This window comes from Pleurodeles waltl, chromosome 5, assembly GCF_031143425.1.
Source record: "Pleurodeles waltl isolate 20211129_DDA chromosome 5, aPleWal1.hap1.20221129, whole genome shotgun sequence".
In the NCBI taxonomy this organism is placed as follows: Eukaryota; Metazoa; Chordata; class Amphibia; order Caudata; family Salamandridae; genus Pleurodeles; species Pleurodeles waltl.
Window position 1 is genome coordinate 666362120 of NC_090444.1, and position 25316 is coordinate 666387435.

Genomic DNA, 25316 nt, shown 5'->3' on the forward strand with positions numbered 1-25316 from the left:
TTTTGTGTGCAATCTACTATGGATAGGCAGCTCCATCTTGGTACCCATCCATCCGCCCGAGTAATACTGCTGTGCAACAACTACTTTTCAGCATGGATCTACAATGAAAGGGGGGCAGCTACTGTGTTGTAGGCAACAACCACTGATTTACAATTACTCTTATGTGAAACTACATTTTTTTTTGTTACATCAAGTCGCTTAAAAAAAAAAAACAGTAGTAAGTTCAGCTGCAAGTACTGCTCATCTCTTATAATAATTGACAACACAGCCAAGGTGGCATTTTTTAATAGATAAAATTACAAAAAGAGATCAGTAAAGGAAAATTACTTTAATAGATCTGTTTTAGACATGTAACATAATAATGCACATCCATCTTAAATACTATCACAAAGCAGGGTGAAGATAGGAATTTAGGCTTCATAATTAAAGAACTCAAAATGCCTGCCAAACAATCTATACCGTTTAAAAATAAATACGGTCCATGCCAAAACTAGAGAATAAAATTGGCAGTTGTGAAAAAAATAGAATAAAAAATAAAAAACGGCCAGTTCCGCTCACTACAGTCATTCTAAAATCTGTATACTGTTATTGTTCTGAGGTCATCAACTTGAACTCATGGGTTACTGGGTTGGTCAGTTTTGGCACTGTTTGAAGACAAAACACAAACAGAATTTAGGTTAATACATCTATTTTCACAAACACAGATTGTCTACGTATGGCTAATACGTATGGCTAATACTTATCTTTTTGGCCATTTAAAAAAACATGCTACATGTAACACCTATAAACGAAACACATTAGTAACTTGACTCTAGATAAAAAGGACAAAGTGGCATGACACAAAATTCAACATTCTTTGGAATCTTCTAATCATTCCCATTGGGCATGTTTATCCAGGTCCAGAACATATCTAGAAAAACATCCAGATTAGTTAACCAAAATTTGATATCAATACTTGTGTTGATTTTTAGCAAAAACTGTAACCACTTCCAACAATTGATAATTATTTATTTATGGGTGTTTTTGAGGAGTCATAATGCCACTTAAGGGTGCTTAGGAGGAATGATGCAGGGGTAGCAAGGTTTTTTCCAGGTAGTGGGTCGAGTTCCATTTCGGAGCTTTAAATATGCCTCAACTTGATGTCAAAGTGCAGCGACACTGTAGAGGTCACACTGAGCTTAATCAATAGAGGTATAAAGTGTTTAATATCTTCATGTCTGTTCAAATTTGCAGCGTCGTGGATTATCACTCTTAAAGGGGCTGTCTGGATGGCAAGGAGGCCAGGGAGAAGAGATATCCTTTTATTAGAATTGAGAAATATCAAAGGTTTCACCATCACCTTTATGATACTCTTTGGATATGAACTTCATTTTTTTTAGAATTGTTATGTATTGCCACATAATTATTGAGGGATCTGAATTTAGTTTGTTGCCCAGGATGTAGTCAAGAGGTTTAGTATTATGGAAAGTTTTGAAGTGAAGCCTTGCTTCATTTTAAGTTAATCTCCACTTCTTTTGTAGTGCTGCTGTTAGAGCCATCACTAAAGATAAGTCTGTTTTGCTTTGATTTTGCTTTTTTGCTGCAGATTCAGCCGCCCTTCTATTTAGGACGAACTTAAGTTCATCTAAATTATCAATATGTCATTATAGATTTTTTTACATGATATCTGCATTCAAACTGCGTATTAGTGGTTTGAGAGACCAAAGGATTTCAGCAAATATCTCAGTAGGTCCACATGTAGGTTGATGAGGGTGAGAGCTAGTACAGCTATCTGAGGGCAGCCAACAACTGTAATTAGGAAGGGTGTGTAGGTGATGTTAATCTTAACAGTCTGGCAGTGTTCATCCAGACATAGCCTGAACCATTCAGACCTTCCTATCAACAACCAATTTGCGAATAATGTGCACAGGAGTAGATCAGTAAATCATAGACAAGAGTGCTGAAAACTGCTGAGAGGTCATATAGGATATGCAGGCATGTTTCATCTTTGTCTACTGTATGGTAGATGCCATCTAAGAGGATCAGCATCAGAGTTTCAGTGCTGTACCCCGTTCTAAAACCAGACCAATGGTTGTTCAGTAGTTACTTTTCTTTAGTATATTGACTTAGCAATTGCTAATGCTATTTTGGTAGTTTTAACTGGTGCAAGGGTCAGCCTTATATTTTTTAGGATGATTTTATGGGTTTTATTTTCAGAAGTGTGCACGATAATGAGTCAGTAATACAAAGCATGAGGAAAATGCTCTAGAGTAGATAATAGTAGGTGGACAATAACAATTGTATGCTACTTTCCAACCTAGAGAAGATTCAGTGATGAAACTTGAACCCCCAACGGAAGTTAGATATGGGATTGTAACTCTTAAAAGATGGCTGGGGCTGCACTAGAGAATTTGTAGGAAGAGTATATAGAAATGCTAGTTTAAAATATCTACAATGGAATAATAATTCACTGAACCCATCTAATTCCAGATCGCCTCTGCAAGATTTATTCTAGTGTTAGATGCTAATGCCAATGTCCTAGATGTAATGCACATGATTCTGAATTCTATCACATGGTTTCGGTCTTATATATTAGAGCCCTTTTGGTTGAGCAAAGTACCAAAATGTTAACAACCATTATCAACAGGCCGACAGTTCTCCTTGGCACGTATGAGAAGACCACAAAAACACGAGTAGGATGTGAATTCAATGATCAGGTCCCTACCCATCCGTACACTTAAGACAGCAATGGTCTGGAAGTCTGCTGCTGCTTCCTCAAATATTAGAAACTGAAAAAATGATGCACTCAAAAAACAGATAAGCTGAACACAGTGTACTGCGAGCACACACTATATGTGCACGGATACTAAGATGAAACAACACATTGGTGTGAGATATAGTCTTACTTGAACTGGCTGTCAATGGCAGTCAGACAGATTTTTAGGCTTAGATGTACTAATGACTAGAGACTTTGAAACAAAAAAAATGATACCTTGTAAGTTATGGTGATGATGCTCCTTCCCCCCTTGCTCTTCCTCCATTCCATGCTTTGCAGTGATGCTGGTGATGTAGACTTCACTACTTCAATACCTTTGATGCAACAGAACCCTCTAATAGCCGCACATCTAAGATATCTGCCCAAGTGTAACCAATTAAGTAGTGCGTGAACTTACTATTACGTAAGCAATAGTCCATCTGATTGATCTATTTAACCAGGGTGTTGCACTGATTTGCTTAAATATGTATATGGATGAAAGCAGCCCCGAAAGAGTGACATTTTCAGAAAATCAGATAAATTCTATTGTAAATCACATGGCTATTTTATTATGGCATTCTGATGCACTGGATGGACGCTCTTACAGCATGATTAGGAATAAACACTGAACTGAATTTTGAGAACATTTACAGCGCATTATGGGAAATGTATTCTTGGAATGCCAAGTCACGTGGTACATGATTTATAATCAGTTGTTTGGCGAACACCTGAAACCACCTGCATGTGATCAAGGCTCTGTGCTGAAACGCGTCAGGACTGCATGGGTGCTGCTCTTTGTATTTGGAATAAAGCTTGAAAGGTACCTGGAACTGGGCCTCAGCATTTTGTTTTCGTTTTGGTTGTTCAGTATTACATGGGATTCTCCGCCTGTGAAGCTGAGGCCACCCAGCAGGGTCGGGGGCCCTTGACGGAGGTTGCAGATGACATTTTTATTGATTGATTTGTTCTACGTCTTGCTGACGTATATTTTCAGCTGAATTTCTCTTAATTTAGCCAAATCTATTCGACCTGTATTCTCTCTACATTAAAAAATATCATAATTGTTTCCTTTGAACTAAGTATTGTCAACCATTCATTAAAAAGCAATTACATTTTACAGTATGCCCAAAAAATAATAAACAGTAGTCAATACTTTGCTCAAGTAAAGCATTTACGATCTTTTTTCACTAAGGAAGGAGAAAAGCAAATGGATTTGGCTCACTTAAGAGGTATGAGGTTGAGTGGACAGCAAAATGATTTTGTGTAGTAGATTATTTCCAGCAGCTAATCACATGTGTCAAGTCATCCAGCAGCCAAGTTATGGTCGGGTGTTAACAAAATGCTGGTAAGGAGCCTCAGCAGCGATGTCATCACAGATTGTGCCCATATTGTTTGCTAAAAAGTGTGCCAATTCCTCACAGCAGGAAGTAACAGACTCTTAAATCTCAGTGACTTGTGATCATACTACTTTGTTTTGACAAATTTTCAATAGACTGGCGATCTTTGAGGAACATGGCATTATTGGTCAGCAGGACAGATTTATAGTTGTTCTTTCTTGTTTTAGATTTCTTGCCAGAATGGATGTTGTGGATTTCTTACCGTTGAACTTTATGAAACATATGATTCATTGTTCCTAAAAGGTGTGATAATTGTAGTTCTTTCTTTGTTTTTTTACATTTTCTGTGAGAACGGGTGTTGGATGTTTCTCACCATTACGTTCTCGGGAACATATAACTTTGTGATTTGCATTTGAATATGTTGGTATCCGTTTAATATAGAGTAAATTTATATTTCTTATTCATCAAGTGTGAAAGGTTACTGTACTTCTGCCACGTTTCCTATTTATATTTCTTATAATTTAAAGATGCTGCATGGGAGATCTTTATTTCTGCAATCTTGTCAATTTCTTGATTAATAGGACTGAGCATAGTTTGGTGATTGGCCCTTGCAGAGTTGACTATCCGATGGGTGTGCAAAGTGGATTGCTGTGTCAATGGTTACCAGCAATAGGCAACGCTAAGAAGCCTGATCTGCGTATGGCTGCGTATGCATATGGCTGTGTGGGTCTAATGTGGGAAACAGGATTGAGAATTGTCGGTGTTTGCGGATAGTGCCTCAATATCCAGTTTGCACTGTTTCTGAACGGTTTTGTGTGTCAAGATAGAACTCCTTGGGCCCACAGTGGAAGATGAGGCTTAGGACAGTGCCCTTCCACTGCTAGATTCCAGATTAGCTGACTGGTTGACTAATGCAACTTTGGCAGAGTTAGTGTCTTCTTAGCTCATGTGTTGATTTATAGCAAGGGCTTCAGGAGTGGTGTCAAGTGTATGTGCTGATGCAAAAAGTCATTATGCTATTCAATTCAATGTAGATGTTTTTTTTTATCCCAGCCAGGTGGATGTTTTGGTTGGTGTTTGTCACGTAAAGCTAGCTAGCCATGCTGAAGCTAAGAGCTAAACACGAGTAAGTTGATGTCTTTGAGCTTCTAGGTGGTATTAGAGAAAATGTGAAGACGGAGGTCCATTTACTGAACCATTAATTTTTCATCATCAAAAATCGTGATGTGGCAGTCACATTTTTTCATCTTTATGTTCCGAGATATATAGGTCATGAACATAGGGTGTATGATCCTCCTGTCACAGGGGAGGTTGTTCAAGAGTCAGAATTTTCAATGCATAAGAGAAGATCGGTTTTTAATTCTCCGTTTACTTTTCTAACATGTTAGTTAGTGATGAGGGTTTGAGGAATTTATCTGCAGTGTCCTGTTGCTTTATGGTTTTGGCCATATTCTTTGTAATATCTATTGGACAGACCTCTTTGAATATATTACAATTATGTTTTTGTTAATTAAGTATAATATTTTGATTGGAGCGAGCAAGAGTATGTTTAGAGCAGGAGTTGCAAAAGTGTAAATAAGAAGGTCAATTTTCACAATCAACTTTAAGAAGAACAGATGGAGTTGGCTGCAGAGAGCCCAATGCAAATAACTCTAAGAAAGGACAACAAAGGAGCTGTTTGGAAGAGGATTTAGGTGTTGCTTATGTAGCGGCAGATTGGTTTGAAGATCACACCCTGGTTGCCAATTAGTCACACAGATATCACCAAGTACTAAAAGAACAGTTTAATCATCAACTGGTAAAACGGGCAAGGTAACAGACGCAGGGCTGTGATCATTGAAAGAAAGCATCATCAATATTTGAGTGCATTTTAAGTAAGTAATATCTATTTTTCTATTTCATTTCGTTTCGTGGCTTTTGACTGATGCATAAACGGTCTCCTTTTATATTTAGGGATGATGCAGAATATAGATACAAGGCATTCAATGGATTTGTCTTCATTTAAAAGCTCATCTTCCTGTTTCACCATAAAACTGCAGGAGCCAACTATTTAACAACACAGTACTGATGTGCATCACACTGTGGTGCCATGAAACACTCCAGCCCATACAGATTAAATAGTTCTGGCAAGAAACTCTGCCCATGTTTTGTTATTCCCTTTCAACTACGACCAGATTGGACGATTCATGGAAGGGACATTTGATACAACTATACCAGATGTAGAATGAGTGCAATATGATGATCATATATATTAATTTACCCAAATCCATCTGTCTTCTACATAACTATAATGTTGTAAGTGAGAACAACTCTTTCTTGCCTTGCTTCAGTTGAAAAGTAACTGATCAGTGAGTCAAGTGTTGTAAGGATAAATGTCAAACTTCTTGTATGTTTGTTTTCCAATTTAAAAGGACAAAGGTTCCTTGACACACACGGCCTTCTTAGGTACTAGCAGAAAATAGTTATCTGCAACACTTGCTCACAAAAAAAAGTGACATTAAATTGACACTGAGCACCTATGTCATTTAATAGAGTTAATGCAGTAATGTCCATATGCAACCCAACGACATTGCTTTACTTTAGAGTTTAAATTTTGCTAGGTACTGTCTTGAAAGACACTTCTGAAAGTTCGTCTAGAGAATTAACAAAAGTAGCAACACGCTTCTAAAGTATATCTGCCAACCAAATCCTCATGTAATGTTCCTCGCGGACCAATCAATATTGATGCATATCACAGGAATGAGGAATCTGTATATAAATCCCATAAACAGATTCCAGCAGAAATTGGCTGAGGAAACGCAATCAGGTGCTCTTGCTGCAACTGAACCGAGGCGTGCAGACAAAATGTACACACCCAACACAATTTGGCATTTAGCCTTGGTCATGGTTCATAATTACATTGTATTCTTATCTTATTATATTCACGCTCCTCTCTTCCACTGCTGTATCCCATCCCCTTTGCCGTTTGTACCAGAAATCTCCAGTGGCCACCTGCTTCGCTCCACCACTCCCATCTTTCTCCACGATACTTAAAGGGCACACCCTCTTCCACAAAATGCTTTAGATGTTGTTACCCTGATGGACATCACACAACAATATGCACAAGAACGGAATCTCGCAAAGCCCATTTTTCAACTGGTTCACTCCTGTCTACCAGGGTGCAAAATATAGGAGTGGGCACTGTGAAAGGAGTTATGTCTAGAGCAGACATTAAGAGCAAGGAATAAACCAAATATATGGCTGCCTTTTAGGGAACACCGCTAAATAAAAAGCAATTCTCTAAAATGTTATAGAGACTGATTTGGACTTTACTGATGGTCACGTAACTAAAGGGAGTGGCAACCACAAAGTAGTATAGACCATGCATAGAAGATACAGTGCTGTGAGAATAGATGTTATTAGTTTAGTCGTTAAACTCATTTGGCATGTCCAAGTCCACCAAAAAATTATTTTGAGTAATGAAGTAACTATGTGGTGAAGATAAGCATTGAGGAACTTTATCATGCACAATTTGAGGAGGGTTCTTGCAGACGTCAAATTTTAAAGAATATAGAAAGGAAACATCCAGATTCACGCTGATTAATGTGGAAGGTTGTATTGAAAATGTAACCTAAAAAAATCAAAAATAATTTTTATCTTTAAGAGTGACAGTTTAAGATACTCAAAACAGAGCTTCAAGCTTGCTAATCTTAGAAATGCACTTCTTTAACGAAACCTTAAGTATTTCTATAGGCACTTATGGGAAGACTAGAGTATGGGCATTGTGCCTCATGGGAACAAACCTCAAATGGACATTTTAATGGATTTAATTATTCTCGGAGGTGCAGTCAGAAACAAAGCTAATTGTATTTTAGTTGGTGCTTTACCCCCCCCCCCCCCCCCCCCACGTATAACGGCCAGATTGTGAAGCTACTCACGTCCTTATATGCCTAGAAATGGTTGTTGTGGTGATAGACAAATAATTATACCATACTCTTAAAAAAAAAAGTGGCATCCTGAACGTCCTGTAAATAGAATAAGTAGGTCTTGGAAGCAAATAAAGGTAAATCAGAGAGGAGGCAGGAATGTCTGCCCATAGATGGTACACATACTCAAAACACTAAAATGTGTTCATTATAGATAGCTAGAGGGAGACTTACCAGCCTAGAGTTATTAAAACAGTATGGGCCAACTACTTTTGAGACGATACATCATATCACTGCACCACTCACGCAGGATATAAACTGTCAACACTAATTGCCTTCAGGTCTTTGCACTTGGTATTGGGTAAGGCAGACTGAAAACTTTCCCGATTTAAGGCTCAAACCACAAGGCAGTTGTCCAGGAATAGATTCAGCGAGTTCCATCTTCTTCATAGACAGTCCACCCAACTTTCAAATGTTTAATTGTTAGTTAGATTTGGAACTTAGAGACATCCAGTTGGTATTTCAGAGCGATGTGTGGTCAAAGTCACCTCTTAGCTTCCAGTGGTAGAGGTGGTTTAAGAGGCTAGTACCTAGACACCTCACAGGGGCATCATCCTAGTACCAGTGAGAACAAGTGGTGCACAGATCAAGCCCAAAGGAAGCACCTTTACTCCTAATGCACCACTCCTACCATGATAAGAAGGTCTGTCCTGTCTGATCTCAAGATGTGTAAATTAATTTTTATTGAATTTATACAAAGTTTTAATAAAGGGGTGTACATAATTGCTAAAGTCAGTACATACCGAAATTATTACAAAAACATAGGTTGGTCAACATCAATGACTGGATCCAAGGGGATTCAACAGGATGAAATAAAATTAAACATTTTGGAATAGGGAAAAATTAATGAAAATCATCCATAGGACACAGCAAATGGAGCTCTGCAATTAAACAGGCATACCTTTCTTCATATAACAGTAAGTAGTGAGAAAGACCTGAGACAAGATTCAGCACAGTTAGGGTGAGAAATAGTAGAAGCAAGCCGTGAACATACTTAAAACAACAGAAAGGAACTAAAATGGGAGTCAACCACAAAATGTTAGCTATCAAATGAATAGAGACCTAAAGAGGTTGGTAGAAGCCTAAGGTGGAGCAACAGCATACTAGAAATACTCAAAACACAACCATTGACAGTGGAGACGTTGTCAAACTGACATAAGGAACGTTTAATAATGAGAGATTTCTTGGAAGCTTGAAAGAAGAGAGGAGATTTTGCGGCTATTGTATGACAGTATGTGACTGAATAAAACAAGCAAGAAATAAACAATTATACCAAGATTACAAACAGAAGAGGCTAATAAGAGAGCACGAGAAAATAAAATTGAGTAATGGGAAGGCAACCACTGAAGAAGGGGGCAGGGGACAGAAAAGCTGACATTATATTGGAGTTAAAATGAAGACAATGAGAAGCTGAGTCTTTGTAGCGCAGATACACACTCAATGACAGAATTATATAGTTGATGTAGGAAGCTGGCTTGGTGTGTGGTGAGCACCTATGGTGTTCTCTCCTTATACCAGGTACAGGTATCCCCTATTAGTGAGGTGTAGGCAGTGTCTAGGAAGCCAGGGCTCTCTCGAGGTAGCTGTGGATGAGCAGCCAAGACTTGTCCAGGAGACATGCAAAGCTTATGCAATACTACTGCAGTCACACAGCACTAACACACATGAAAGAACCACAGAAGGTACTTTATTTTAGTAACACAAATACTAAAATACTGTATAGGTAATACCCCAACTGGAGGTAATCAAACACACTATTATACACACATTAGCAATCAGAAAATAGCACAGAAAACAACAGGCATTGGGAATAGCAAACAGTGAGGGCCACACCATTTACTAAAAAAGTGGAATGTGAAAAGCAGTCTCGTACCCAAGGAAGTGTAATCAGTAGAAGGGAGATGGAGGAACTAGGAACCCCAAGAGGTGAGTACCAGAGTGATCCCCAGTGACCAGGGGAGCAGAGGTAAGTATCTGGTTTTTCCAAAAACCAACAGGGGGACTTTGGAAAAGGATTGTGCAAGACCCAGACAAGACTGGAAGAACCCAAAGGTGGATCCTGCCAGAGGAGGACCTGTACAGGTAAAGGACCACGTCCAGTTCGTGATGCAGTGTCCGTTTGTGGCAGGAGCCTCTACCCACCCTTCTATGGATGCAGGACTAGGTCGACAGTGAACAAATAAAGTCAGCAGTGCAGCACAGGAGTCTAAGAGGAGCCCCAGTTGTGATGCAAGTGATGTCCTACGTCGGCAGTCGTGATGCAGTCAGTCAGCGGTGCTGGAAAACCACCAACAAGCCATGGTAAATGCAAGAATCGGTGAAGAAGGTTTTGCAAGGCTGAAGAGGACCAGCAAAGTCCATGAGACTCGAACCAACGAAGGGAGTCTGGGGTGACCCTCAGCAGCTGGGAGAGTCACAAGAAGAGGAGGCAGCCCCCACAGGCAACCGACGGGCAGCAGGCACAGGAGTCGCAGTGAGGCCCACTCAGCACACCTGAAGAAGTGTCCCACGTCGCTGGAGTAGCAGGCACGAGACTGTGCATTGCAGGAAGAAGTGCTGGGGGCCAGGGCTACACGGAGCCTAAAGATCCCTTGGAGGAGGAACAACCAAGCCTTGGTAGCTGCAAGAGTGATCAAGGCTGCGGAGTCGGCCGAAACGCGTAGTGTTTGGAGTAAAATCCTAGTACCTGATTTCTGAGTAAGCGTATTCTTTGTTGGAACTTTGATATATGGAAAATGTTACTTACCCAGTAGACATCCGTTTGTGGCATGTAGTGGTGCAGATTCACATGCTTTGCATAAGTCTGCCATCTAGTGTTGGGCTCGGAGTGTTACAAGTTGTTTTTCTTCAAAGAATCTTTTTCAAGTCACAAGATCGAGTGACTCCTTGGTGACAGTGCGCATGGGCATCGAGTCCTTTGTTGGATTGTTTTCCCGCAGGAGGGTGAAGTAAGCAGTGAAGATCTAGAACATGTCCATGCAGTGTATATACATATTTATCTAAAGAAAATACTGCAACGGCTACAGGCTTCCAGGCAGGAGGGAGGGCGCATGTGAATATGCAGCACTACATGCCACAAGCAGATGTTTACTGGGCAAGTAACATTTTCGGCTCGATGGCATGTGTAGCTGCAGATACACATGCTTCTTATAGACAAAAGCAGTCCCTCCCAAAATAAGCATTGGCTAGCCTGTAGGAGTTGGAGTAGTTTGAAATAGTGTTTTAAGCACTGCTTGACCAACACTTGCCTGTTGGTGAGATAACATCCACACAGTAGTGTTTAGTAAATGTGTGGACCATGTGGCTGCTTTGTATATATCTGCAATTGATATATTTCCTAAGAATGCCATTGAAGCGCCTTTCTTTCTAGTAGAATGTGCTTTAGGAGTTACTAATAGCTGCCTTTTAGCCTTAAGATAGCAAGTCTGAATACACTTTACTATCGATCTGGCTAATCCTTGTTTTGAAATGGGATTACACTTATGAGGCTGTTGAAAAAGCCACAAAAAGTTGTTTAGATTTTCTGAAATCTTTTGTTCTGTCTATATAATACATGAGAGCTCTTTTAACATCTAGAGTGTGAAGAGCTCTTTCAGCAACTGAATGTGGAAAGAAGACTGGCAATTCCACTGATTGATTAATGTGAAATGGCGAAACTACTTTAGGTAGGAATTTTGGATTTATCCTAAGTACTATTTTATTTGTGTGAATTTGGAAGAAAGGTTCTTCTACAGTGAATGCCTGGATTTCACTAATTCTCCTTAAGGAAGTAAGTGCTACTAGGATAACGACCTTCCATGACAGAAATCGAAGAGTGCAAGAATGCTTGGGTTCCAATGGTGGACCCATACTCCTTGTGAACAAGATATTAAGATTCCAGGCAGGAGCTGGTTGAGCTCTAGGTGGAATGATTCTTTTAAGGCCTTCCATAAAAGCTTTTATGACATGGATTCTAAACAGAGAAGTATGCTGTCTGTTTTGTAGGTAAGCAGCTACTGCTGTTAAATGGATTTTAACCCCTTCGCTGCCAGGCCTTTTCCCCCTCAGGTGGCAGTCCTTTTTTTTTTTTACTATTTGGGGGAGGGTGCGCTTAGGCCCTCATAACTTTTTGTCCACATAAGCTACCCATGCCAAATTTGCATCCTTTTTCCCCCCAACATCCAAGGGATTCTAGAGGTAGCCAGACTTTGTGGGTTCCCCAGAGGGAGACCAAGAAATTAGCCAAAATACAGGGAAAGTTTCGTTTTTTTTGTTTTTTTAAAATGGAAAAAAGGACTGCAGAAGAAGGCTTGTGTTTTTTCCCCGAAATTGGCATCAACAAAGGGTTGGCAGTGCTAAAATCACCAGCTTCCCAGCTTTCAGGAACAGGCAGACTTGAATCAGAAAAACCAATTTTTTAACCCAATTTTGGCATTTTACTGGGACATACCCCATTTTTACGATTTTTTGTGCTTTCAGCCTCCTTCCAGTTAGTGACAGAAATGGGTGTGAAACCAATGCTGGATCCCAGAAACCTAAACATTTCTGAAAAGTAGACAAGATTCTTAATTCAGCAATGGGTAATTTGTGTAGATCCTACAAAGGGTTTCCTTCAGAAAATAACAACTGAAATAAAAAAATATTGAAAGAGGTGACAAAAACAGCCATTTGTCTCTACGTTTTACTCCGTAACTTATTCCTGCAATGTCAGATTTTTTAAAGCAATATACCGTCACATCTGCTGGACTCTTCTGGTTGCGGGGATATATAGGGCTTGTAGGTTCATCAAGAACCCTAGGTACCCAGAGCAAATAAATGAGCTGCACCTTGCAGTGGGTTTTCATTCTATACCGGGTATACAGCAATTCATTTCCTGAAATATAAAGAGTGAAAGATAGGTATCAAGAAAACCTCTGTTTTTCCAAAATGGGCACAAGATAATGTGTTGAGGAGCAGTGGTTATTTGCACATCTCTGAATTCTGGGGTGCCCATACTAGCATGTGAATTACAGGGCATTTCTCAAATAGACGTCTTTTTTACACACAGTCTTATATTTGGAAGGAAAAAATGTAGAAAAAGACAAGGGGCAATAACACTTGTTTTGCTATTCTATGTTCCCCCAAGTCTCCCGATAAAAAAGGTACCTCACTTGTGTGGGTAGGCCTAGCGCCCGCGACAGGAAGTGCCCCAAAACACAAAGTGGACACATCAAATTTTCCCTAAGAAAACAGAGGTGTTTTTTGCAAAGTGCCTACCTGTGGATTTTGGCCTCTAGCTCAGCCGGCACCTAGGGAAACCTATCAAACCTGTGCATTTTTTAAAACTAGAGACCTAGGGGAATCCAAGACGGGGTGACTTGTGGGGCTCTCACCAGGTTCTGTTACCCAGAATCATTTGCAAACCTCAAAATGTGGCTAAAAAAAACACTTTTTCCTCACAAATTTCCTTCCACCCAGCGTTCCCCCAAGTCTCCCGATAAAAATGGTACCTCACTTGTGTGGATAGGCCTAGTGCCCGCAACGGGAAATGTCCCAAAACACTATCTGGAAACATCAAAATGATCAAATAGAAAACTACCTGTTTTTGCGCGGGGGCACCTGCGTTTTTGGCCCTGGGCTCAGCAGCCCCCTAGGGAAACCTACCAAACCCAGACAATTCTGAAAACTAGACACCCGAGGGATTCAAGGGAGGTGTGCCTTGTGTGGATCCCCCAATGTTTTCTTACCCAGAATCCTCAGCAAACCTCAAATTTAGCTTAAAAAAAAAATCGAATTTTTCCCACATTTCTGTGTCGGATCACCGCACCGGGACAAATTTCCTACCACCCAACGTTCCCCTTAGTCTCCCGGCAAAAATGATACCTCACTTGTGTAGGTGGACCAAGTGTTTGTGATAGGGAAGAGCCAAAAACACATTGAAATTGAGGGGGAACCAAAGTTTGAAACAAAACATTTTTAGGCTGACCAGTACAGCAGAAATTCTATTGGGATAGATGAGACAATGCTGGGTGGTAGGAATTTTGTGGATTCCTGCAGATTCCGGAAGGTTTCATCACAAAAATGTGGGAAAAATGTGTGCTTTCCATCAAAGTTGCAGGTTTGCAGGGCATTGTGGGTAAGGGAATGGTGCAGGGTGCATGTGAAGCACACCACCCTGGAATCAACTAGATATTTCGTTTTCAGATGTGTCTAGGTCTTGTGGATTTTTCTACATGGCAGCGTCTCAAAGTAAAAAGAAGTGCAGCCCTCACCATTCCAAGTGGGGTGATTTTCAGAGTTACCAAGCTCTCATAGCCCAAATGTAAAAAAAAAAAAAAAAAAAAATGTCCTCTTCCTTGCCATGGGATAAGATGTTTTAGTGTGCGGGGGAGAGCTGAATGACTGTTAGCCCCTTCATTTCGGGTGAGGGCATAACCAGGCCCATACTGGTTGGTAGTCACCACTCCACTCCTTTTTTTTAAATTTCATGGCATCTGGTAGAACAACTTTGGCCCCATTTATTTGGGGTGGGGGTATGGCGAAAACCCCACCCTCTCATTTTGAAGAATAAAAAATCTCTGGTGAGATTTCTGCCCCCCTTGGGGGCAGATGGGCCTTCCAAAAATAGGTCAATCTGCCCCCAAAGGGGGCAGATATGGCCAACAGTAATGTGTCCACATGGAGGGCGACCCTTGCCCAAGGGGCTGCCCCTCAAACAAAACACACGCATACATACACACACACACACCAATCCCTAGTGTCTAATGGTTTCTGCCCCCCTTGGGGGCAGACTGGCCTAACAAAAATAGGCCGATCTGCCCCCAAGGGGGGCAGAAATGGCCTAAATACAATTTGCCCCCCAGGGGAGTGACCCTTGCCTAAGGGGTCGCTCCCCTTACATAAAAACAAAGTAAATATAAATATATCCCTGGTGGTTTCTGCCCCCCTGGAGGCAGATCGGCCTAATTATATTAGGCCGATCTGCCCCTGGAAGGGGGGGGGGGGGGGGGGGGGGAGGGAGGGCAGAAATGGCCTAAAAATAATATGGCCCCCTAGGGAGCGACCCCCTTTATTAGAAAACACAAAGAAAAAAAAATACCTGGTGTCTAGTGGGCATGCCCTGGTGGTGGTGATCGGCCTAGTAATTTTAGGCCGATCTGCCCCCAGGGGTGGCAGAAATGACCTAAAAATTATTTGCCCCCCTAGGGAGCGACCCTTGCCCAAGGGGCCGCTCGACTCACGTAAATTTAAAAAAAAGAAATTCCCTGGTGTATAGTGGGCATTTCTGCTGCAGAAATGCTCAGAATGACATCGGAAGAAAGGAAAAGCTTTCCAGCCCCCTCCTCCCGAGTGGTGAGAAATGCTAAGCATTTCTCTTGCGCATCGTGCTGGAAGCAAGCTTCCAGCGCGACGGGAGGCGACCTCTGGTGAGGTCAGCACGTGATCGCGTGCTGACGACATCAGACATCACGGGGGGGGGAAATCAGGGTGAAAGGGGAATCGCGATTCGGTTTCATCCCTGATGGGGGGTGTGGGTGGGGGGCCCACCCTTGGCTGGGTGCAGGATGAGGTGATCTCGTCCCAGGCACACGGGAACCGTGTGATGGGGCGAGATCACCTTGTCCAAGGCACCCAGGGGGTTAATACATGAAAATGCCAGATTTGCTTTTTGTAAATGAAGCAAAAAACAGACAATATCCTGTACTGATGCTTTAAGTGGATCAATGTTTTTGGGTTGACAGTAATATATAAAATGTTTCCATTTAGTTGCAGAGCACTGTCTGGTTGTAGGCTTGCATACTTCTTTTAGAATGTCCATACATTCTGTTGGAAGTTGTAGGTATTTAACTCTATGACCGCAGGAGCCAAATCATCAGGATGAGCATACTGGGATTGGGATGCCTGACTTGACCTTTGTTTTGAGTCAATAAGTACGGTCTGTTTAGAAGAATGTGATGTGGAACTACAGACAGACAGATCCAACAGTGTTGTGTACCAGTGTTGACGTGTCCACGTGGGAGCTATGAGTATTATAGTGAGAGAGGTGTGACTGAGTTTGTTGACCAGAAATGGAATTGGTGGGCGAGGGAAAAAAGCATAAGCAAATATCCATGACCAATTGATTCTTAGAGTATTGCCCTTGGATCGAGGGTGTGGGTACCTGGATGCAAAGTTTGGGCATTTTGCGTTTTCGCTTGGTTCAAAGAGGTCTATGTCTGGGGTCACATGCAGAAGTACTGTTGAGGTACTTGTGGGTGAATCTCCCATTCGTGTATTTGTTGCTGCGTCCTACTTAAGAGGTCCGCTAGTTGGTTGCGTATCCTTGGATATACTCTGTTTGTAGTTGAATGTGATTTGTAATATCAATATAAGTGCACTGTTCCACAAGAGAGAGAGAAAACAAGAGAACCAATTAAGTTCTGCGAAGGCGAGTCTATACTGAGTGTTTTCGGAGAGCCCTCAAGCATCCACTTGGGTGACAGGTATCATCATCGGGCTTACTCCTCGCCAGACTGGTGCTGCAATGCCTGGCGGGCCACCCAGCATTCTGGGTGGCACTCAACCATTGTTAAATTGCTAACAACAAAAGTCTGGGAAAAAGACTGACTAAGAAACGGAGAGTGTGAAGAAGAGACAAAACTCTTAAAATTAGCTCTGAACCTGAGCCATTATTTTAATGTGTTAGAAATTAGGTCCAGGCCAAGATTAAAAAACAAGAATATAGGAGTGTTACTGGAAATAATGTACCGTTACACTCTCTAATTAGGGAAGGTAGTTTACCTAACCCTACATGGTCAACATGTTTCGCGTCTATGGTCGGTCACAGAGTGATCCTATGACGCTTCTTCAAGACCCACGAAAAAAACTTGGTTATTAAACTACTTCTCCTATGTGTCAACAATTAATCAAGTGCACGCAAAGTCACTTACAGAATAGAAGACAGAGTATGTCTAAGTCAGTTGGTCAGTACAGTCGCCCATCCCATATTAGAGATTGGGCTCCCTAGGTCTGCGCTAGCATCAACCAAGGAGATCGTATTGGATTGCTCCTCGATGCATCCGGAAAACCTGCCCGTGCCGTGCGCCTGTGATTGTGAATTGCCCATTTCCAAATTGTATGTGCTAGAAGGGACAATTGAGATGTGCGCCCCACCCCTGTTTTTGCAGATAATACATTGTGGTCATGTTGTCTGTCCTTATCAACACTTTTGTGTGTGATCTGTGGCTGGAAAGCTTAGAGTGCTAGGAACACAGCTAGTAATTCCAAATGGTGTATGTGTTAAGTTTGTTGAATTGAGTCCTATTCTCCTTGTATGGTAAGATTGTTGAGATGGGCTCCCCAACCTATCACTGAAGCATCGGTTGTGATTATGGTCTGTGGCACGGGGTCCTGAAATGGCCGTCCTTTTGATAAGTTGGTGTGATTCTACCATTGCAGGAGTTGTAAATTTGGCTGTCCAACAACACTAGATCGTTAAGTTGACTCTGTGCTTGAGACCATTGTTGCGAGAGACACTGTTGTAGGGGTCTCATGTTTAGACGTCCATTGGGTACTACTGCTATGCACAATGCCATCATTCCCAAAAGTTTAATGATAAACCTTACTGTGCAAGTGTGATTGTACTGTAGTTGGGATATAAGACTGTGGAAAGCTTGAATTCGCTGTAGGTTTGGGTACACTAATGCTGATTGAGTGTTCAGAATTGCTCCCAGATACGGTTGTATTTGCGCTGGCTGCAGATGAGATTTTTGGTAATTGTGAACCCTTGACTGTGTAGCGTATCCACTGTTTGTGCTGCGGACAGGTTTGAATGGTGCTGGCTTTCATGAGCCAGTTGTCCAGATAGGGAAAGACATGTATATGTTACCTTCTGAGGTATGCTGCAACCACTGCGAGGCATTTGGTGAATACCGTTGGAGCGGTTACTCCAAAGGGTAGTACTTTGAACTGGTAGTGCTTTCTGGCTATCACAAATCTTAGAAATTTGCGATGTGCTGGATGTATGGGAATGTGAAAGTAAGCATTTTTACATCTAATGCTGTCATGTAGTCTTGTTGTTGTAGCAGGGGAATGACGTCCTGAAGAGTGACCATGTGGAAATGCTCTGACAGGATTTACTGATTGAGGGTTCTGAGATCCAGAATTGGTCTGAGAGTACCCTCCTTTTTTGGTATTAGGAAGTATAGAGAATATACTCCTGTCCCCCTTTTGAGGTATAGGTACTATCTCTATTGCATCGAGTAGAAGTGATTGTATCGCTTGTTTTAATAAATTTAAGTATTCCAGAGAAAGCCTGTGCGAGCAAGGGGGAATTTTTGGTGGCGTAGAGTTGAGTTCTAGGTAATAACCATTTCGGATAATTGACAGCACCCACTGATCTGATGTAATGTTTTGCCACTGTTGGTAGAAATGTTCCAGTCTTCCTCCCACAGGAGATGTGTACTTTGTGGGGATATCCAGCAAGTCACTGTTTATTTGACGTGGAGGCACCTCTTGTGGTGGTGGATTTTTCACTACCTCTAAAGTTATTTCCTTTGTAGGAGCTTATGAAAGACCCTCTGGTGTGATATTGTTGTCCCTGCTTTTGTTGGGATGTAGAGAGCTCTGATGTTGATGGTTTAAAACCAACTCTGAACTGGGGCTTACGGAAAGTACCCCGAAGCAGGTATAGTATAAATGGCACTGTAAGGAAATGCCTCCTTGGCATGGTTGCCCCCTGACTTTTTGCCTTTGCTGATGCTATGTTTACAATTGAAAGTGTGCTGAGGCCTGCTAACCAGGCCCCAGCACCAGTGTTCTTTCCCTAACCTGTACTTTTGTATCCACAATTGGCAGACCCTGGCATCCAGATAAGTCCCTTGTAACTGGTACTTCTAGTACCAAGGGCCCTGATGCCAAGGAAGGTCTCTAAGGGCTGCAGCATGTCTTATGCCACCCTGGAGACCTCTCACTCAGCACAGACACACTGCTTGCCAGCTTGTGTGTGCTAGTGAGGACAAAACGAGTAAGTCGACATGGCACTCCCCTCAGGGTGCCATGCCAGCCTCTCACTGCCTATGCAGTATAGGTAAGACACCCCTCTAGCAGGCCTTACAGCCCTAAGGCAGGGTGCACTATACCATAGGTGAGGGTACCAGGGCATGAGCATGGTACCCCTACAGTGTCTAAACAAAACCTTAGACATTGTAAGTGCAGGGTAGCCATAAGAGTATATGGTCTGGGAGTCTGTCAAACACGAACTCCACAGCACCATAATGGCTACACTGAAAACTGGGAAGTTTGGTATCAAACTTCTCAGCACAATAAATGCACACTGATGCCAGTGTACATTTTATTGCAAAATACACCACAGAGGGCACCTTAGAGGTGCCCCCTGAAACTTAACCGACTGTCTGTGTAGGCTGACCAGTTCCAGCAGCCTGCCACACTAGAGACATGTTGCTGGCCCCATGGGGAGAGTGCCTTTGTCACTCTGAGGCCAGTAACAAAGCCTGCACTGGGTGGAGATGCTAACACCTCCCCCAGGCAGGAGCTGTGACACCTGGCGGTGAGCCTCAAAGGCTCACCCCTTTGTCACAGCCCAGCAGGGCACTCCAGCTTAGTGGAGTTGCCCGCCCCCTCCGGCCACGGCCCCCACTTTTGGCGGCAAGGCTGGAGGGAACAAAGAAAGCAACAAGGAGGAGTCACTGGCCAGTCAGGACAGCCCCTAAGGTGTCCTGAGCTGAAGTGACTCTAACTTTTAGAAATCCTCCATCTTGCAGATGGAGGATTCCCCCAATAGGGTTAGGATTGTGACCCCCTCCCCTTGGGAGGAGGCACAAAGAGGGTGTACCCACCCTCAGGGCTAGTAGCCATTGGCTACTAACCCCCCAGACCTAAACACGCCCTTAAATTTAGTATTTAAGGGCTACCCTGAACCCTAGAAAATTAGATTCCTGCAACTACAAGAAGAAGGACTGCCTAGCTGAAAACCCCTGCAGAGGAAGACCAGAAGACGACAACTGCCTTGGCTCCAGAAACTCACCGGCCTGTCTCCTGCCTTCCAAAGATCCTGCTCCAGCGACGCCTTCCAAAGGGACCAGCGACCTCGACATCCTCTGAGGACTGCCCCTGCTTCGAAAAGACAAGAAACTCCCGAGGACAGCGGACCTGCTCCAAGAAAAGCTGCAACTTTGTTTCCAGCAGCTTTAAAGAACCCTGCAAGCTCCCCGCAAGAAGCGTGAGACTTGCAACACTGCACCCGGCGACACCGACTCGGCTGGTGGCGATCCAACACCTCAGGAGGGACCCCAGGACTACTCTAAGACTGTGAGTACAAAAACCTGTCCCCCCTGAGCCCCCACAGCGCCGCCTGCAGAGGGAATCCCGAGGCTTCCCCTGACCGCGACTCTTTGAATCCTAAGTCCCGACACCTGGGAGAGACCCTGCACCCGCAGCCCCCAGGACCTGAAGGACCGGACTTTCACTGGAGGAGTGACCCCCAGGAGTCCCTCTCCCTTGACCAAGTGGAGGTTTCCCCGAGGAACCCCCCCCCTTGCCTGCCTGCAGCGCTGAAGAGATCCCTAGATCTCCCATTGACTTCCATTACAAACCCGACGCTTGTTTCTACACTGCACCCGGCCGCCCCCGCGCTGCTGAGGGTGAAATTTCTGTGTGGGCTTGTGTCCCCCCCGGTGCCCTACAAAACCCCCCTGGTCTGCCCTCCGAAGACGCGGGTACTTACCTGCAAGCAGACCGGAACCGGGGCACCCCCTTCTCTCCATTCTAGCCTATGTGTTTTGGGCACCACTTTGAACTCTGCACCTGACCGGCCCTGAGCTGCTGGTGTGGTGACTTTGGGGTTGCTCTGAACCCCCCCAACGGTGGGCTACCTTGGACCAAGAACTAAGCCCTGTAAGTGTCTTACTTACCTGGTTAACCTAACAAATACTTACCTCCCCTAGGAACTGTGAAAATTGCACTAAGTGTCCACTTTTAAAACAGCTATTTGTGAATAACTTGAAAAGTATACATGCAATTTTGATGATTTGAAGTTCCTAAAGTACTTACCTGCAATACCTTTCGAATGAGATATTACATGTAGAATTCGAACCTGTGGTTCTTAAAATAAACTAAGAAAAGATATTTTTCTATAACAAAACCTATTGGCTGGATTTGTCTCTGAGTGTGTGTACCTCATTTATTGTCTATGTGTATGTACAACAAATGCTTAACACTACTCCTTGGATAAGCCTACTGCTCGACCACACTACCACAAAATAGAGCATTAGTATTATCTCTTTTTGCCACTATCTTACCTCTAAGGGGAACCCTTGGACTCTGTGCATACTATTCCTTACTTTGAAATAGTGCATACAGAGCCAACTTCCTACAGGCACCCATAGCCTTAGCTGTCTCAGAGTCTTTTTTCAATTTGTCTATAGTGGTATCCACCTCTGGTCCAAATAAGTGCTGTTTGTCAAAAGTCATATTGAGTACTGCCTGTTGTATCTCAGGTTTGAAACCTGAAGTTCACAACAATGCATGCCTTCTGATGACAACACTAGTATTAATACTCCCTGCTGCGGTGTCTGCTGCATCTAGGGTGGATCTAATTTGGTTGTTGGAGATAGCCTGGCCCTCCGCAACTATCTGCTGTGCCCTTTTTTGGTTTTCGGGTGGAAGGTATTGTAGGAACTCCTCCATCGCATCCCAATGAGCTCTATCATAGCTGGCTAAAAGAGCCTGAGAGTTGGCAATTCTCCAGTGATTAGCAGCTCGAGCTGCCACTCTTTTTCCTGCTGCATCAAACTTTTTGCCCTTTTTCTTGCCGCAGTGACAACAATAGAGTCAGGTGGCAATTGTTGTGTGATAAAGAGTGGATCTAAAGTGCAGCTTTGTATTTTTTGTCCACCCTTGGTGTAATGACCCTAGCCTTTACCGCCTCCTTAAAAATGTCATCTGAATGTTTAAGCATGCCTGGGAGCATTGGTAGGCATTGATACTCTTTGTGCGTAGAGGGTAGTTTGTTAAATTAAAAAATCATCCGCTATGGGATCTGAATACAACTGCACATTGTGATATGCAGCTACCCTAGCAATGACCTGATTATAGGCAGTGGTGTCTTCAGGTGGAGATGGCCTAGCGGGGTATAAATCAGGATCATTGGATGGAATAGTGTCTGGTTGATACAAATCCCATGGGTCTACATTGTAATGAGTGTCACTCAACTGACTTATCCCCATGTGCACAAACAGGGGATTGTGGAGAAAATTGTGTAGGTGAAGGTGGTGGTGGGAGTATCAAGTGGTGGAGAAGCATACTGCCTTTGGCTTCTCTTGTGCTTGAATTCTTTTGCAGGTGCAGGCCCAGCTACTAAAGTCTCTTGGAAAGTTAATTTCCTTTAAGTTGTAGAAGGAAGCAAAGCAAAAATCCTTCCAGTATCTTTATGGATTTGTATTTTGCGCTGCTTAGCGTCCATCACTTCAAGTATGGGCCTTATTTCTGAAGGCTCCTCTGTTGTTGGAGCATATTTCCTTCCCACAGGTTTTAGCTCCGAAAAGTTTGGAGGCCAAATGTTTTAATCAGACCGAGAATGTCGGCTTCGAAATGGATGATGGTTGTTTCGGCTTCGAGGTGTAAGATGGGTGTTTTGGCTCTGAGGTGGAAGTCTCCACTCTTCGTCTTGATCCCGAAACAGGTGCGGAACACAGTTCCGTCAACGGCGAATGCACTTTGGTCTTTTTCGGTGCCGAACCAGTGGGTTGGTCATCGGAATTAATTTTTCGGGTCCAACCATGGCCGGCAAGCAGTGGTGGACCCAAGACCAGTGCTGATGACTTTTTAGATGGTTTTTGGTGATGGGAAGCAGCTAATGTACTCACGTACTGCACTGCTGTGATTGATTGGCTATCCCCCTCGGAGTCTAAGTCAGAATCAGAATCTGCGATGGAAACTGCATTCTGAGCTTGTTCCTCTCCAAAAATGTTGGGCATTTGTTCCGACGACTTGGATGCCAACACTAACCGATGCGCTCTGTGATCCCTTTCTAGGAACGAAAGGACCGACGCGCTTCACAGCTTTCTTCCTTGTGATCGGGAGAGAGGCAGAGCTTGCACACCGAGTGTTGGTCGGTGTATGGGAACTTGGTGTGAAACCGAGGGCAAAAGCGAAACTGAGCCCGATCCATCAGCCTGACATCATTTGACGACCACGAGTCGAAGTAGGCCCCAGAAGGGCGCGGTCACCCGAAAGGGTGTTTTAATCAACCCCGACGATACAATCAGATCAAATATTAGTGAGAAAACGTGATTGAAAATGATACCAATCTTTACAGTAAGAAGAGAGAAGTTCAGATAGTACCAAACCAAGATCTACTGGAGCGAGAGGAAACGCGTCCAAACCAGACAGGGAAATAAAACAATCTAACAAAGGACTCGATGTCCATGTGCACTATCACCGAGAGGAGGAGTCACTCGATCTCGTGACTCGAAAAAGATTCTTAGAAGAAAAATAACTTGTAACACTCCAAGCCCATTACAAGATGGCAGACTTATGCAAAGCATGTGTATCTGCAGCTACACATACCATTGAACACACACACACACACACACACACACACATAGATAGATAGATAGATAGATAGATAGATAGATAGATAGATAGATAGATAGATAGAGAGGGGGAGGAGAGAGCGAGAGAGAAATATTCATATTATGTCCCATTTTATGTCAACTTTAAATCAGGCCCTTAATGTACAAACTAGCAATGTTTAGTAGAGAGTATATTTGATATTGATTAAGGATATGGAGACAGAGAAAGGAACCATAACTTTAACAGTCCCTGTCCTGCACTGTACTAGGGTGCATAGCCTGATGCAGATGGAATAGGACATGGCTTGCAGTGCTTCCAGCAGGGGTCTCACATCCGGCCCCCTTCTGGCATCTACTCACGTCCCCATCGCTTGAAGGGGTTGTGGCGGCGACTGGCACCCTTATCTTTGCCTGCTGGATGGAAGCGAGGAGAGAATTCGCTGACCCTGGCCGGGTCTGCATTGCTGGGTACTGATGGATGCTCCTGGGCTAGTCACTTATAGAAGTACATACCACGACGCCAGAGCTTGAAAAGTGTACGCTGACTACAGTGCCATTGCGGGGGTGAGGATGGCCATCGGCAAGTGTAGGAGAAGCAGAGCCCCAGTGACTGCTGGACGAGGCCTACAACGAACTATCTGCAGCATGGCATGTGCCATAGCTGGGCCAGGATTCACAATCGGAGACCTACTGAATGAGATCAGCACTGGTGGCTGCAGGCGGCAGCATAACCTGGGGGTTGCAGCAGTGATCTTATGGAGCAGCTAGTAAGGGTCGACCCAGTGCCTGGTTGATTTTCTAGACTAGGTGCTTGAGCTTGTTGGTCCTTACCTTGCTCTGGCTGGGGGCTCACGCCTGACTTGTGGGAGCTCTGGAGGAGCTGCCGAATGCTTGGACACCGATCGCCCTGAACCAGTCAGCCACTGTCTGCTGCTGTTTTTTGGGGTGATGGACTATTCTGCACTGACCTAATGTAAGGGTTTGGGGCCTGTTCCACGGCGAGACACTGTGATTGGACTGGAGAGGACACCACGTGGGGCTTCGCTGTGCTGTGGCTGCCCCCCTAGGCTTGTGGACAGCGACCCAGTGTGATGCTTGCATGCAATCCTGCTGCAACTATGCAGTGCCCAAGCTGCTGGGAGGAACGTGCTCTCTCTGATGTTACTTTGCTGGGAGTTGCTCTGTTGGGGTTCCCCCTCTTGGAGGGGACAGAGTCTTGTTCCTATTACCCCATACGGTGTGGAGTAGGTTGTTTCCATGGCCTCCTGGTTTGCTTTGTTGTATTCATGTTTGGAAGGGGTGATATTGCCTTACTATCCTGGTGTAAGGGTTTTTGTTTTTGGAACCATGCATTTGTCTGCCTTGCATTTGGATCCTGCCAGGATGAGAGGGGTCATTGTCATTTTTCTGCTCAGGGTGGTTGGGGGCACATTTGAACTATGAGGAATGCTGAGGAGAGGTAGCACTGATGACTACAAAATCATCTCCTGGAACGTGCCCGGATTGAATAATGAGATTAGGCGCTACAAAGTGCATGCACATTTTAGGCAACGAGGGACCCATATAGCTTTATTGCAAGAGACTCACTTGAATGCTCAGGCAGGGGAGGGGCTGTCTAAGAGATGACAGGGACATGGTGTTTACACTATGCTCTCGGCCTTTGCTATGGGGACACTCATATGGGTGAAGCCGGGTGTTCCCTTTGGGGTCCCTTGTGAGAAAGCAGATTTGGAAGGGATATATTCTATCA

The 25316-nt window shown here is 43.5% G+C and overlaps 1 protein-coding gene across 1 annotated transcript in view; it reads right to left on the bottom strand.

The window, feature by feature from the left end:
* Positions 1 to 313: 313 nt before the first annotated feature.
* Positions 314 to 25316, bottom strand: part of HDAC2 (histone deacetylase 2) — a 169529-nt gene continuing 144526 nt past the window's right edge. The window contains exon 14 of the mRNA XM_069234546.1: positions 314 to 644. Coding sequence (XP_069090647.1) covers positions 614 to 644 — 31 coding nt within the window. The 3' untranslated portion in view covers positions 314 to 613. The remainder of the gene's footprint in view (positions 645 to 25316) is intronic.